This window comes from Podarcis bocagei (assembly GCF_964188305.1).
Source record: "Podarcis bocagei genome assembly, chromosome: 7".
Taxonomy (NCBI): domain Eukaryota; kingdom Metazoa; phylum Chordata; class Lepidosauria; order Squamata; family Lacertidae; genus Podarcis; species Podarcis bocagei.
The window spans coordinates 89,953,579-89,969,156 of record NC_138132.1 but is presented as its reverse complement, the minus strand read 5'-3'; the positions used below and the strand labels follow the sequence as shown (position 1 = coordinate 89,969,156).

Here is a 15,578-nt window from a genome sequence, read left to right as displayed (position 1 = left end):
GATCCCTAATCCAGTGGGAGCAATAAACCAATCTGTCACTGGCCCTTCAAGGCCAAAGAGAACCAAGCTGGATGGCATACACAGCGCTCTTGGTTTCCTTCAACAAAAGCTGGGGGAAGGCTTCTGCTTCCTGCATTTGTCTAAGGAAAATAGTCACCTCCCCTTTTTGTGTGTAAAAATGCAGTAATAATCAGGTGGCAATGACATTATGCTTTAGTGTGTTCAGTGTGAGATTCGTAGATGGTATCTCACAACAGCTCTGCAGAGTGGTCACTATTTCTGCTCTGAATATAATCTGCTCTGAACCCTGAGGTAATCAATTTCAGCCAAGAATGCTTGCAACTGTGCTGGCGCAACCCTCTCAGTCACCTTCTCCAAAAAGGGGGAGCCTGTGACTGGGCATTAGTTGTCACAAACCAGTAAGTCCAAGGTGGCTGAATGTTGATTCAAGGTGGTTGAATCAACACATCTTTTAAGATGTCAACATGTAACTCATCAGGATATACTGAAATTTTTGCTGGTCGCTGCTCATTAAATGTTGGCTTTCTATAACAGGCCTGTTGACAGACTCATGTTCTTCTCAGGTGTAGCCTGCTGCTCTGGTTGAGAAATTGACCTGTCCAGTCAAGGCAGTCAGAGGCAAGATCCAGGGCCAGCCCACCCATAAGACCAGGTGAAGCAGCACACTTCAGGCAGAAGAATCCCACGGGGCTGCCCTGACTTTATTCTTTTGCAACACTTGGCATCCATTTATCTCCCATATGAGACACAACACTTAATCACCACCCTAGAGCAGTGTTTCCCAACCTTTTTTGGGCAAAGGCACACTTGTTTCATGAAAAAAATCTCGAGGCACACCACCATTACAGCCCCATGATGTCAGCGCGCAGCGTCACGCCGGGAGGGACATGAATTGCTAGCAAATTACATAATCACCTCCTTGAGGGCTGGCTCATCTTCTCCAAAGGCAGAACCCCATTAATTAACAGCACAGACTCACACCATAGCCAAGACGAGGGAGGAAAACCTCAGTCATGCACAGTCATGCACACGTGGGGGCTAAATGAGGACGAAGACCGGGCAGAGAGCAGGGTTCAAATCACCCCACCTGGCCAGGACAATCCCTAGGTGCTCCCTTGGGCCACTCGCCTGACCCACCTCGCAGGGCTGTTGTTGCGATGATAACACGGGGAGAACCAGGCGCGCCCCCGGGAGCTCCTTGGAGGAGAAAGCGGGCGATGAATGCAATGCACGAAATATATGAGAGGCAACCAGGTTTTGCAGGTGAGGGGCCCCTGCCAGCCTCCGCTTCCAACACCCGGCGCAACGACGCCGAAGTTTCCCCCCGGGCTCGGCTCGGGGAGCAGCGCTGCTCCCCCCGGCTCCCCTTCGCCCTCCCGGCTCTCTCTGCCGCCCACTGGGGACCCCCCTCACCTGCCAAGTCCGGAGCGCTGGTGGAAGTTGCATGCATGCATGCAGGGCGCCGCGTTGCCATTGCATTGCACTGCACTCCATGCAACGCCTGCACGCATGCATTGCCTTGCACGCCCGCCAAGGGGTCTCCCCGCGGTCCGATGCGTCCCCTCCGGCACGGATGCAGCATTGCAAAAATAAACCCCCCCCCCGACGCAGCCCTACCTGGGGGGGCAGCCTCCGCCGCTCCGCCTCCGCGGGGATCCCCGGGCTCCATCCTGCCGCCCGATCTCCGCGGGGGCGCAGGCAGGCTGCGCGGGGTCTGCGCGGAAGAGCCCCTGCCCGCCCAGCCGCCGCCGCTGCGCTCATTCCATGGCCGGGAGAAGAGCGCTTCAAACAAAACGCCCGGCCCGCCAGGCCACGCTGGGAAACGTAGTTCGCGCACCCCGCGCGGGCGCGGAGCCCAAGGGCGAGGGGACTACGGATCCCGGCAGCCCCCGCGCCGGGGACGGAGGGGGAGAGGCCGGGTGCAGGGATGGAGGGACGGGTGGGCGAGCGAGTGAGTGAGTGGCAGCCGCCAAGCCTTGGCCGAGAGCCAGGAAGGGCCTCCCCAGAGGAGGAGGAGGGAGGCGCAGGGAGGGAGGGAACCCCAGGGGTCATCTAGTGACGGCGCCCCAATCGAAAATTTGACTTTTTTAAAAAAAAAAAATCTTTCGAATTTTTTAATTTTTCCCGCGGCACACCAGGCAACATCTTGCGGCACACTAGTGTGCCGCGGAACAGTGGTTGGGAAACACTGCCCTAGAGAGACACTTATTGCATTAGAAACTTTAATATTTATCATAAACTTAGTCCCACCTTTAAGTTGCTGTTACGCTTGTTTCCTAAGAAATAAGACTACTTACTTGCTATTGTTGTTGTTTATTACATGTGAAAAAGCAATATAAAGATACTTTTAAAAAAGAATGTGTTGATCCTGGACCCAGACAGCCACCCCCCCCAAAGACATGCCTTAATAAACCAAGAGGGGCTAAGTTTGAGGGAGGCGCCTTGTCCACATCCTCAGGCTGCATCAGCTGAAACTGAGCCCATGATGTCAAAGATGCTGTTGTGCTGGAGATTGCTGCAAAGTCAAGATTCCTAAGGAGGCGAGTTCAAACAAAGGCTTCTGAAGGGTCTAAATCTTCACTGTGAGCCTTTTTTAGCTGAGCAGAGGGCTAAAAATCTCAGCAACATCAATATGACAAGCAATTCCTAGGCTTGGCACTGTCAGTAGAAGCGCAGGAGGGGCTGGGAGGACCTTTTATCTGCTTAGGCGGATTTGCAACCTTATCGAGAAAAAGCAGAGCTTGCCACAATCTTGATTATGTCCAGATTAGACTGGTGTTATGTCTCTACATGGGGCTGCCTACCTGAAGCTGTTCATTTGAAGGCAATTGGAGTATATAACATTTATTGGGCATGAGTTGAACTAGTTGCCAGTTTGTTTCTGGGCCCAATTTAAAAGCTTTTAAAATTTTAAGCTCAAAACAAATTATTTGAAAGGACTGCCTGTACCTGAACAAACCTGCCTGCTCCTTAGGATTGCCCCCTGTGACTCCTCAAGAGCCCACAACCAGGGAGGTCAGATAGGGATGATTTAGCTGTGATTCCTGCATTGCAGGGGGCTGGACTAGATGGCCCTTGGTAGCCCTTTCAACCCTACAATTCTGTGATTCTTTCAAAGTATTGCATTGGCAGGCATGAAGACTGGCTCATTTTCAGCCATGTCCCCATGTTTATGAAACCCCTTCCCATGGCAGGTATGTGTGGACCCTACACTGATGGTTTTTTAAATGGACTCCAGAGACTTTGCAAAAAAAAAAAAAAAGTGCCTTCAACTTGATATTTTAGTAAGTTTGCATTTTCCTGCTGCAGTTTGTAAACTTATTGGATTTATTGGTAGCATTTATATTTATATGGGCTTTCTGCTTATACTGCTTTATTGCTGCCATTATAATGTTTTTAGATGTTTTAGCATTTTGTTGATTGTGGTTTTACGGTTTGCAGTTCTGTAATGAATCTGTTTTATCTTTTTTATATGTTGTGAGACATCTTGGGAGCTGTGATCCTTAGTTGTCCTTCTAAGGCATGAGACCTTGGAAATGGCACCAAAGCTCATCATTTTGCTTTCCTTGGTCCTTAGTACATACCCTTCGGAAGCCCAGTTTTCCCTACACAGTGCTCCATCTATCTCCAAAATGATGCCCTAGAGCTTTGGGGCGTTCAGAAATGGGCCACCAAAACAAGATAGGGGTTGGTAAACCTTCTGTATAAGGAAAAGATAAAGCGTTTGCAACTTTTTGGTCGGGGAGGGGGTCAAAAAGACAATTGGAGGAGCATGATAGAGGTCTATTAAAAAAATTACAAAATCCAACCCCCTGCAGTGCAGGTCATCAGATGAAACTGATTTTCATGAGATTCTGGTCAGACAAAAGGAACAACTTCTTTGCACTGTGGACAGTTGCTTAGTAGAATTAAGCTGCCTTATACCATCAGCCCACTAATCCAGCACAATCCACCACCCTTGTGCACAATGGCTCGCAGCTGTTCTCCAGCATTTCAGGTGAGTGTCTCTTCCAGCCCTACCTGGAAATGCTGGGGCTGAACCTGGCATCTCCCCCCAGCATGACCATGCTCCCATCAGCACCAAGATCATATGGTTGTGCTGGCTGGGGGCTGATGGGAGTTGCAGTCCACAAAGCACTGGAGGGCATTAGGTTGGGATACCACCAGGTTCCAGAGCACCATGAAACCCAGAAGGACAGGCAGCTAATCCCAAAAAGCAAAGCCAAAAGGAAACGGACCTATGAAATCGCCAGAGTTAAACTGCGGTGTTAGCCTGTATTGTACTGCCTTGTTTTGCAAAGCGTTTGCCATTTGGGTATGGAAAACCTTCATTCTTTACTTGATATTCAGAGGAGCTCTTGTGCGCAGCCAGCTGAGACCTTACAGATGTTCACAGCAGACCAAACATCTTGTTGAGAAGTGATTCAGACACTCATTAGAACATATCAGTTCAAGCACATGAACAGCATACTGTATTTCCACCTATTTATCACGACACACACACACACACAGTACCATTGCGAGTTCCTAAGGTGCACACCTCCTGCATTTCTGGGATGAAGGACGGGGTTGTAGCACAAGGGATGCTTACGAGGAGCTGAAGGGGAATCACAGGGGATTTTTGCTCTGCCAGTCTGGGGAACCCCACCTTTACCCCCACGGATAAAGAAATGTGCAAATCTCCATGGGGCTCACCACATAAGAGGCCAGTTCTTGTGCTGCCACCCTTTGGACCTCTTGTGGAGGAAGCACACAAAGAAGGGCCTCACAAGATGATCACAGGTCCATCTGCTTGGTGGCTTTGATGGCTGTTAGCTGCTAGCCTGGGCACAAACCCTGCTTCCTCAGGGGATGGCAGAAACAGTTTGGGAATTTTAAAGGAGACAAAAGAGCACAGAGGAGCTGATGTTTGCTTGGGAGGGATCCAATGTTGCTTTAAAGATCAGCTTTGCCTGATCTTCTAAATAAACACATATTCCTCCCCACCCTTAAAAAACAACATCCGATGGTGAGTCTCTCCTCAGACGGATCCTGATTTTGTTCCTGTGAAAGGTTGGCCAAGGAACTTTTGTTCCAAGAAACATTAATAAATTTCTAGCTCTGCTTGTATGCTTAAAAGAAAATTTGGAAGCACCAGAGGCCGTCACTACTTACAGCTGCTACTCTCTCAGCACCACAATAATTCCTAAAGCAAATCAAGATATTTTTTAAAACAATGCTATTGCCATTTTTGTAGAGCATCAGAGAACATTGTTTAGAGAATTACTTTGAAAATGCTTCTCAAAAGTTGGAGTAATTCAATGAAAAATTTTGGTCCTCATCAGGGGATTTGTTCACCTTGTCATCATCATTATTTGGGACATGAATTATAGGAAATCATTTTGAAAGAGTACATTTTGAAAGCTCAAAATCACCCAGCCCCCTGCGATGGAATATTATTCCAGAGAACAACTGCCTGGCTCAAACTTCAAGAAGCTTTCAGAATACAAACATGGCTGCTATTGACAGAGATTAATCACTTGCACTAGGAGAGCATCGGTGATGTGATATTCTGTGTTTCTTTGCCATTTTCCCTGCTGTGGATGAGTAGCAAATGCAGTTGTCTTTGATACTGGTTCGGTATTTTCATAGCAGCTTTTACACAGCTGTTGTGTGTCTGCCCATCTGAGTCATTGGGAGAGGTGTTAATCTTCTAGGGCACCTCAAAATTGGAAACATTCTTCTCCCTTTGATGCAAGCGCTAATTTCAGATTTGCAGTTTGCAACCTCTGATCCTTGCATTTGCTGGGATGTGTCAGTGTTGTGAGCTTTGAGCTTGTTGTCTTGTACGCTGAGCATATTTATCTGCATGGTGCGTTTGTCCAGAAAATTAAGTTACTAACTGGAACAGCAAATGTTTCCCACGACCAATGACAGAACCTCTAAGCATGACCTTAGAGGAGCTTTCTGCAACCCAGTGACCTCTAGAAGTTTTGGACTACAATCCCCATCAGCCCCAGCCAGCATGTCCACATGACACGGGGGCTGATGTAGTTTAAACATCAGAAGAGCTCTCAGTCGGGGGAAGACACACAGTGGCTGCACATTTAGCCCTGCCCTTGGGCAGTGCAAGTCCCCCTTCTGAAGTGGGGAGTCTTTGGCTGAATTGTGCTGTTAGCGTGTGTGTGTGTGTGTGTTATTTTCTAATTGTGTTTTGAGACTTGCAAGACTCCTCGTGAGGGCAGCATGCCCAGGAAGGTGGGCTAAAAATCTTTGAAAGAGATACATAAAAACAAATCTCAGGATAACCCCCTGTGCAATTTAGAGCTCTATTCTTCTATGGTTTTAAAGCACATGAAGGAACCTAAAGAGATAGAAGAGTCTCCCAGTTTAAGAACATAAGTAGAGCCGACTGGATCAGGCCAATGGCCCATCTAGTCCAGCATCCTGTTCTCACCATTGCCAACCTGTGGGAAACCTGCAAGCAGGACCTGAATACAGCAGCTCTTTCCCAACTTGTGGTTCCCTGAAACTGGTGTTCAGAAGCATTCCTGCCTCTTGTTTGAAATTGCATTCAAACATAACTATGCATGAGTGTTAGTTAGTGCACGAAAGGGTTAAGACCACAGAGTTAGATTCATAGAGTTGGCTATGTCACACCCCCTCTTTTTCCGATGAGGGAGGAAGTCAAGCCTTCACTTCCTGTTCCCTGTCTCCTATATCCTCCAACATTTCTCCAATGAAAATAGGGACATCTCATTCCTTAATGATAATTTTACTATTTATACCCCACACATCTTACTGGGTCGCCCCAGCATTCTGGGTAGCTTCTAACATATATAAAACATAATAAAACATTAAACATTTTTTAAAACTTCCCTATACAGCTCGGGGGGGTCAGATAACTCCATACCCTCCAGTGAAAATAGGGACGTCCTAAGGAAAAGTGGGACATTCCGGGATCAAATCAGAAACCGAGATGGCTTCTCTAAATCAGCGATGTCCCTGGAAAATAGGGACACTTGGAGGTTCTGCTCTGTTTCTCTCTGCACCATGTAACTGACTGAGGAAGGTGTGTCCAAGCTAAGCTCCAAGCTTAGAACACCTGTTTGAAGCTATCTTTCTGTATTTTCTACCCAAGGGTATTCTGCCTGTGTTCTCCTTGCTGCTGCTGCTTGGATAAATGCATGACTCTGACCTTTGGCTTAAGAGTGTGTGGTCTGTTCATTGCAGGAGGAGTAAAAAGGGAGAAGCACTTTGCTAGTGGACGAGACAGGAAATGCAAAAGGTTTAACAGCCTAAATTCCCATGCTATACTGCAGCTTGACTTTGAAATTAAACTCTACTACTAGTCCCCAGAAGTTTAGCCACATGTTTTAAATCTAGACTGACCCTGCCAATTCTTTTGTTATTTACCCAGCACACGTGGATCACAGAGATTCATATGTTTTTCTTCCCACACCTCTGACTGTGGAGGCAGAGCTTATCCCTTCACAACCTCACAGACAGGGCTAAACACAAAGCCCCTTTGCACACGCGTTGCTGCTTTGTGCGAGTAACAGCTCCAAAGGGAGTATAGTCTACTCTAAAGCCTCTGGAGAGTCTCAGTTGGTGAAGGCTGCTCAGAGATATTATCTGCTTAAAGCTGATCAAAATAAGAAGTTGCATATGATTTGACAGGCAGTGGAGAAACAGAGCAGCGGAAGGAATGCTCTGCTAAGTCTTCCTTTCCAATCTCACCTGTGCTGCAAACTCAAATAAGCAAGTCACTCTCCTCGTGGCTTTTTCCTCTTCCCTCTGCAATGTGGGGAGAATAATACTGAGCTAACCCACTGGCCTTTCAAAAATATCACGAAGAGAACGTGAAACAATTCCAACACTCTCAAGCCCCATGCAAATGCTGTGGCTGGCATCCAAAGAACTATTTTTGGCACATTTTGAGGGCCTGGGCATTATGAATGGATTTTTGTCACATATTTGTTTCCTTTCCACAAACAGCAGCCTCCCCCTCCCAGTCTAAAGTCAGTGTAGAAACTCCCCTTGGTTTCAACAAAAGTTTGCCATGAAGGATGGTTGCCTGAGAAACAGGAGACCCCCATCAGCCCACATCCCCCTTTTTGCAGTTCTTTGGATCTAGGCCTTAAGCATTACGACATCGGGGCTTGTGGGTGAGATGCAGACGGACAGTTCAGGGCCAAGGGGGATTTCACATTAAGCCCATCTGATCTTCTCTCTTGCAGTTTGTCAATAAAAAGTTGTGTCCTCAAGAAGACCAAAGCAACCATGGCAGAGTAGATTGCCCCACTTTCCTCCCCTTTTATCTTAATACAGAAGCAAAGCTGGGGAGAGGCTCCGGTTTTCATCAGAGCATCTTCCTGTCCCACCTCCCAGGGCAAAGGCAGAAGGCAACTGCACTCAGCTCCTGCTCTGGGGCTTTTCCTATGCCTCAGGTTGGCCAGTGGAAGAACAGAATGCCAACTTATATGAACTGAAGGCATCCCTGTTTAGGGAAGTTTTTAATGTCTGATGTTTTATTGTATTTTTAATGTTTTGTTGGAAGCTGCCCAGAGTGGCTGGGGAAACCCAGCCAGATGGGCAGGGTATAAATAATAAATTATTATTATTACTTTTGGCCTGACCCAGCAGAATTCTTCTGATGTTCTTGTGCTCTTATAAAGGGGGTGTTTAATCCTGCTCCCCTCTGCCATTCCTTGTTATTTACACAGGGGTGGGGAGGAATACATGTTCTTGTAACATGCCTGCATTTTTTTTTCTTCTGTTGCAGGACTGATAGCAGCTTCGGAGGTGGGGAAATGATTTAGATTGGGGAAATGGTGCAGGAGGGAATGGGTTAAAAGTCTCCCTCCCAGCACTGCTGCTTTGATTAGAATCCCCCATGGCTGCTCTAAAGAGAGACACAGAAAGAAAAGGAGAGGGAGAGGGAGAGGGAGAGGGAGAGAGATCAGAAGTTCCTATCAGGAACCTCCCATATCTTGCTTGTTTTATTCCTCAACTAATGCCAGGCCTGTTCCATGTCTTCCTTCCAAATCTGGGAGCAAAGCCTTTGCTGACTGCTGCTGACAAGTACATCTGCTACTCCAACAGTAAATTCTGCTGTAATGTGCATTTTGCACAGCTGTGCTGGCTGGGACTGGTGAGAGCTGTACTCCCAAACATCTGGAGGGCACCAGGCTGGGGAAGGCCGTGCGATGTGTTGTCATTGCCCAAATCTCCCCTGCACCACACTGTCGGCTTCTTCTTTCTCATCCTGGCAAGTTCTTTGTTTCCACAACACACACAAAGATCAGGCTGAGTCCAGCACAGCCCATCATTACAACGTTCAGACAATTATTCCAAGCCACACAATATAATTTGGGACTCTCTGTTGGCTAAATTAGGAAGCTGAAGGACTATGAAAGGGAGGGGAGGGGAAATGCAAGGAGTCTTTGAGGAGAAAGAATTAGACATGGATGCAGCATTCCATCAGTTGGCACTTCTATGAAATCTCATCAGAAGGGTATGAGAAGGGAGACAGCCCTTCACCTCCTGCCCCCTTGTTTTATCCCTTATTCTGCATTCTGCTCCTCCACACCCCACTCTTCTCCTCTCTCTCTCAGCCAGCACACCAAGATCTGCAACAGACGCCTTGCTATCGGTTGCCACCTTATGCCCGAGTATGAGACCTCGGTGTGTGACAAAAACCTGCCTTGCATCTGCATAATCATTATTTGATTCCTATTACCATCAAGTGGAGGGACGCGGGTGGCACTGTGGTCTAAACCACTGAGCCTTGGGCTTGCCGATCAAAACGTCAGCAGTTCGAATCCCCACGATGGGGTGAGCTCCCATTGCTCAGTCCCAGCTCCTGCCCACCTAGCAGTTCGAAAGCACGCCAAAAAGTGCAAGTAGATTAATAGGTACCGCTCCAGTGAGAAGGTAAACGGCATTTCTGTGCACTGCTCTGGTTTTGGTGTTCCGTTGCACCAGAAGCAGCTTAGTCATGCTGGCCACATGACCCAGAAAAACTGTCTGTGAACAAACACCGGCTCCCTCGGTCTGTAAAGCGAGATGAGCGCCGCAACCCCACAGTCATTCACGACTGGACTTAACTGTCAGGGGTCCCCTTTACCCTTTTACCATCAAGGAGTGACTTGGCACATGCAAATGTTGCAGATGTGTTCTCACAAATAGGAACTTTCATACCCTCCAAAGTGACTTAAAACAAAACAAAACTTTTCACATGCTCATGTGTATTTCAGATGCAAGTGTCAGAACAGCAAGATATGCATATGGATGAGTAAACCAGCCCAAGGAAAGATCTCATTGGGAACTATTTATCTGTAACTGGGCAGGTTTAACGTTAGTCACAATCCATGGAGGAATATGACTCGTGTTCATGGATACAAGTTTCTGGAGCCAAAATGGCCGTATTTTGCATATTTGCTGAATCTTCATAGAATTATGGCATATACAGAAACCATCTAAATGCTTCTATTTGGTGTCACAAAGGCAACCCACTCTCTTACACATCCCACATAGGATCCATAGATCAGGACTAATTCTGTTGTCTCATTCTGATGACACTGCAGATGAGCCTTCTCCAACACAACATGCCTCCTTTTCAATTAACTCTCCAAGTGAAAACTAGTTAACTTGGAGAATGGAATGAGCAAAACTCTAGAAACGAATCTTTTCCAGAGATAACGAGAATTCCTTACTTTATACCTTGGGAATGTTTTATAGTCGTCAACGGGGAAACCACACTGTTTTCCAATTTAGCTCCAATTGTGAAGGGCAGTGTGTATTCTATTCTGCTACTGCTCTGCAAGAACAAATGGTTTTCATTTCACAAAATGATATTGTGCTTCAAAATGCACATATGCATGCACACAAGAACCTCTTACGTGAGGAATATTGGAAAGTGGAGACCTTTTTTAAATTAAAAGCAAGAATAATGCTAAAGCTAAGAAGAGCTTCACCACTGATAAACAGAAAGCTTTGAATTCCACCAGGTTACAGAGAGATGTTTACAATGTATGGGTGGCTAACAACTCTCTTCCCATGGGAGCTATTAAAGAGGATTCTTTTCATTAAGGCAGCAGGTACTATTCTGCCACCACCACTCCAACTCTACAGTTCTATGATTCTTTCTCTCAGGCTCTTCTGAAACAGATGGAAGGTGAGGATAGTCCAAAGGGTCATCTAATCCTGGGCCTAGCCAGGATTTTTGTGGGGGGGGGGGCGCAGAACCTCATATTTGTATTGATTTGCATTGATTTTGATTGCCCTCCCCCACCCCTTGGCTACGCCCATGCATCTAATCCAGCACTCTGCAGTGCAAGAATCACAGCTAAAGAACCACTGAGCCTAGTGGGACTTCCTTCCGAGTAAACTGCCATAGGAATGTGTGGTGTGCCTTTTTTTAATACCGTGTTTTAAATCATTGTAGCCCACCCTGGGTCTGCAAAGTGAAGGGCAGTCATAAACTAAAACAGTAATACCACCACAACAAAAAGATGAGTTATTTTCAAGAATCAGTGGGGTATACTGAACACAGTGATATTCTTGGACGTGGCCAGAGTGGTCCAGCTGGTGACTGGTCCAGATGTTGTTGGACTCCAGCTCACATCAGCCATGCCCACTGGCCATGCTGGCTAGGGCTGGTGGGAGCTGGCGTCCAATAACTTATGGAGGGCCACAGGATAGACACCTTGCTTGCATTGTGCAAGTCACTATTTGTTAGTCTAGCCTACTTTGTAAGGTTGTTGCAAGGATAAAATGGAATCATAACATATGTGGCTCTTGGAGCTCCTCGGATGAAAGGTTAAAAGACACCTCACATTTTTGCAATGCTTTTTAAAGTGTTTGACGTACTTTCCTTGTACTATTTCAATCCTATAGTATAAATCAGTCTTATAGATTGGGGCAGGGGGATGAGGTTGAAAGAGGAAGCTAGAGTCACCAAGTGTGCTCTTGGTTGAGGTGAAATTCCAACCAGAGATGTTCTGGTCACTCTTAATGACTCAGCTGAGTCTCATAAGAGTACAAAATGATGTGATCAGCCTTTGGTTTCTTCATTTTAGGGCAATGACACAAAGCCTGCTGGTGCAAACGTTTCCATTTCACAGGTGCGGAACTGAATGTGGGAGGTTCTAGTTTGCCCCAGGCATGTGTGAGACCAGGGAGGGATTTGAAGCCATATCTCCGTGGTACAGCAGGACCCAAAAGTGGCTGGGGAAACCCAGCCAGATGGGTGGGTATAAATAATAAAATTATTATTATTATTATAAAAGGAATGGAACCCCAAAGAGTGGACTTTAGACAAATACATGGAGGGCAAGGCTCTCAACAGCAACTAGCCATGATAACTAGGTTCTACCTTCACTCTCAGAGATTCATATGTCTCTGAATAACAGCAGCTGGGAATCGCAAGTGCGTGTGCTGTTGTGCTCATGTCCTGCTTGCAGGCTTCACATCTGGACATCTGGTTGTCCACTGTGAGAAGAGGATGCTAGACTAAAAACGGGTTTGCTTTTGCCTGGTCTGGTGGGACTCTTCGGATGTTCTTATGTGCGCTTCCAACATTACCTTTCTGCTGCATGTAAGGCTTTTGAATCTTTGTCAGTGTTGATTTGAAAACACCATATCCATATTCAATCTATATCCATTTCATCCTGAGGCAAGCTGTTTAGCATGATGTTTTTATTTACCTTCTGTGTTTTTGCACCATTTGTAAGTCAGGCTGAGACTGCTTGTAGAAGGCGCATAAGAAATCCAATAAATTCTAATACCTAAAAAGCAGCAGCAGCAGCAGCAGCAGCAGCAAGAACTGCTTTGCTGGGTCAGCCCAGAGCTCCATTCTAGTCCAGCACTGTTTCTAAGAGTGATCAGCCACTTTCTCCTTATATCATACACATGCATATGCCTCACCATCTTCCGTCTTGCCATGCAAGAAACACAACCAGAGTTCAAGAACACTTTCCAGGCAGTTAAAAAGCGGGGCTGGTAAAGGCCACCTGGGCCAACAGAGAGACATGGAGGGCCACATTTGACCCTCAGGTTTTTTTATCCCTAGTCCAAAAGCACCCTCTGATCCAGAAGGGCCTCTCCTAAGTCCTGACAGGTGACCTTTTTAAACATGGAAGGAACAGGGGGAGAGGCAGTCAGTCAACCTGGGAAAATACACTCTGCACTTGCTCAGGGACACTCTCCACTAGGGCTGTGCCCTGCACGCAACAAACAAACCAGCTCCCCAACTTTTGTCAGGACTTGATCCCAAGCTGGCCAACCTCTCACTTTTCACTCCAGGCTCTTCAGCCACCTCCCCTGTTTTTCCCTAGCACGTTTCTTCGGGCTCTCTTCCCGCTTCGACGTGCGTCTTCCCATCGCATCCCGACGCTCAGAACCCAGGTTCCAGCGTTCAGCCCCCGCGCGCCGGTGTATCTTCCTCACCTGTCCACGGCGATGGCCGTCATGGAGTAGATGCTGGAGAAGACGGCGGCGACCGGGAAGAAGTTCTGGAAACGGCAGTAGAAGAGGCCGTAGTACCAGACGCTGTGGACGGCGTAGGTGAAATTGACCAAGGTGTTGAAGGCAGCCATGGAGGCTTCGGCGAAGGCCAGGTTGACCAGGAAATAGTTGGTGACGGTGCGCATCCGCTTGTGCGCCAGGATGATCCACATCACCACCAGGTTGCCCACCACCGAGACCAGCACGATCAGCGCGTACGCCACCGCCCAGAGCGCGACCTGCCAGCCCGGCTGCACGAACTGGTTTTCGTCGAGGGAGGCGTTCGTCGAGGCGTTGGAGCCGTTCGAGGGGGTCCCCTCCATCGCCCTCAGGCTAACTCGGGGAGCGCCAGCGGGAGCAGCATGGGGGCCGCCTCAGCAGCAGACGGGGCGGGGGGTGGCGGCTGTGGCCCTCGCGCGGAAACTTGCGCGGGGTTTGCGTAGAGGCTGCCGCGCCCGTCGGGCAGCGGGAGGGGGCCCAGGTGTTCTCCGCAACCGGTCACTCGCCTCGCTCTCCGCGGCGCCAGGCAGCACGGAGCTCTCCTGCGGGGAGCCGCCCCGTCGAGGCTCGCTTCGGCTCTCGCACCGCCCGAGTGGAGCGCCCGGCTGCGTGGCGGCGGTGAAGCGGCTTTTTATAGCCCGGCAGCAGCGGCGGCGGCGGCGCGTCAGGGAAGGTGGGCAGCGGAGGCGGCGCGCAGGCGGCCGGGCGCGCTCTCGCGCGGGGGATGCAGTTGCGGCAAAAGTGGAGGCGTCTGCTCGGTGAGGGCCCCCGGGGGCCCCTGAACCAGGACCGTCCAGCCTTAACTCTCGGCGCCCCGCAGTGCCTCTCCGTCCAACCCCGCGATGGGGAATCTTTTGCCAACGGAGAGCCACATGTTTTCTAGGTAACCTGCCGGGGGCCGAGGGTGAGCGGGGCCGGGGGCCAGAGGGGGAAGAGGCAGGCAGAGCCATTTGCCGTCCCTAGACTTGGCTGGTTTGACACACACGCAGACCCACGCTGCTTTTAGCGTGCAAAATGTGGAGCTGTGGGACGGGTGCAGCTGAAAAGCTGATAACGTGCAGTTTGAAAAATCGGAGAACTGGAGGGAACCCAAAGGGCCCCCGCAATGTAGGAATCACAGTTAAATAGCGGTAACATTGGACAGGTTAGGCATGTGTGATTATTAAGTGGTTCAGTGGCAGACAGACGTGTCAGCAGCAGTATCCACAAAAGCGAAATAAGGGTAGAATTAAATCAAGGATTGCATAAATTATATCAGTATTAAGAATGCTTCAGACAAACTGCCCAAACTTTCTTCTCTGGGGTTGGCACTTTGGGCAGGGCAGGTTGCATCGCAGCCTCCTAAAATCCCTTAAAGTCCTTCTGGTTCTGGTTCCGGGTCCATTAATGAATACTCTCTGCATGGTGGAGCAGAACTACCACGGACAGAGGCTGGAAGCCAAAGGAGCAGAGCAGGCTTTGTGGGCCTTTGAGGTTCTTGTTTGTTTTCCTGCTTTGGGGCATCTGATGGGGAATTTGTTTGAAAACCTGCTTTTAAAAAACCCTGACACACGCTCACCACTGCCTCATCTTTCCTCCATCTAGGCTGGCCAGCGGCATAACCAGAGTTCAAGAATTCATTCTAGCCAGGCAAAAACCTGTCAAATACAGCAGGCCAGGGAGGGGGGGGTCACCTGGGGAGAGTGGGTCTGGCTGGGAAGGCGTGTGGGGCAGAAAGAGTTCCTACCCTATAAAAAGCATTATTCAGAACTGTGGTTTGCCTGACCTCCTAAGGAAGATAATAACACTAAAATTCAAAACAGTAATAATCAATGACACATTTATTCAAAATCCAATTAAGACTATTTGGTTTAATTAATTCAAACTTGTTCCAGTGAGATCAGCTTTGCAAAGTCTGATAGTCATTTACAGCTCCAGCTCATCAAACATTTTCTTGTAGGGTCTTCTGGTGTCTGTAATACTACAGATTATCTTCAAGTTGTATTCCATAAGGGGTTCAAACTCTGCAATCAGATCATTTCTGTGCTTTATGACTTGGAAGAGTTGGGAAAAATTCTGCAGTTGCCAGC

General features: G+C 48.2%; 1 protein-coding gene across 1 annotated transcript in view; it reads right to left on the bottom strand.

Annotated features, from left to right (window-relative positions):
• Positions 1 to 14,112, bottom strand: part of TACR1 (tachykinin receptor 1) — a 56,774-nt gene extending 42,662 nt beyond the window's left edge. The window contains exon 1 of the mRNA XM_081200988.1: positions 13,453 to 14,112. Within this exon, the coding sequence (XP_081057114.1) occupies positions 13,453 to 13,832 (380 nt within the window). The 5' untranslated portion in view covers positions 13,833 to 14,112. The remainder of the gene's footprint in view (positions 1 to 13,452) is intronic.
• Between the last annotated feature and the right edge of the window lie 1,466 nt (positions 14,113 to 15,578).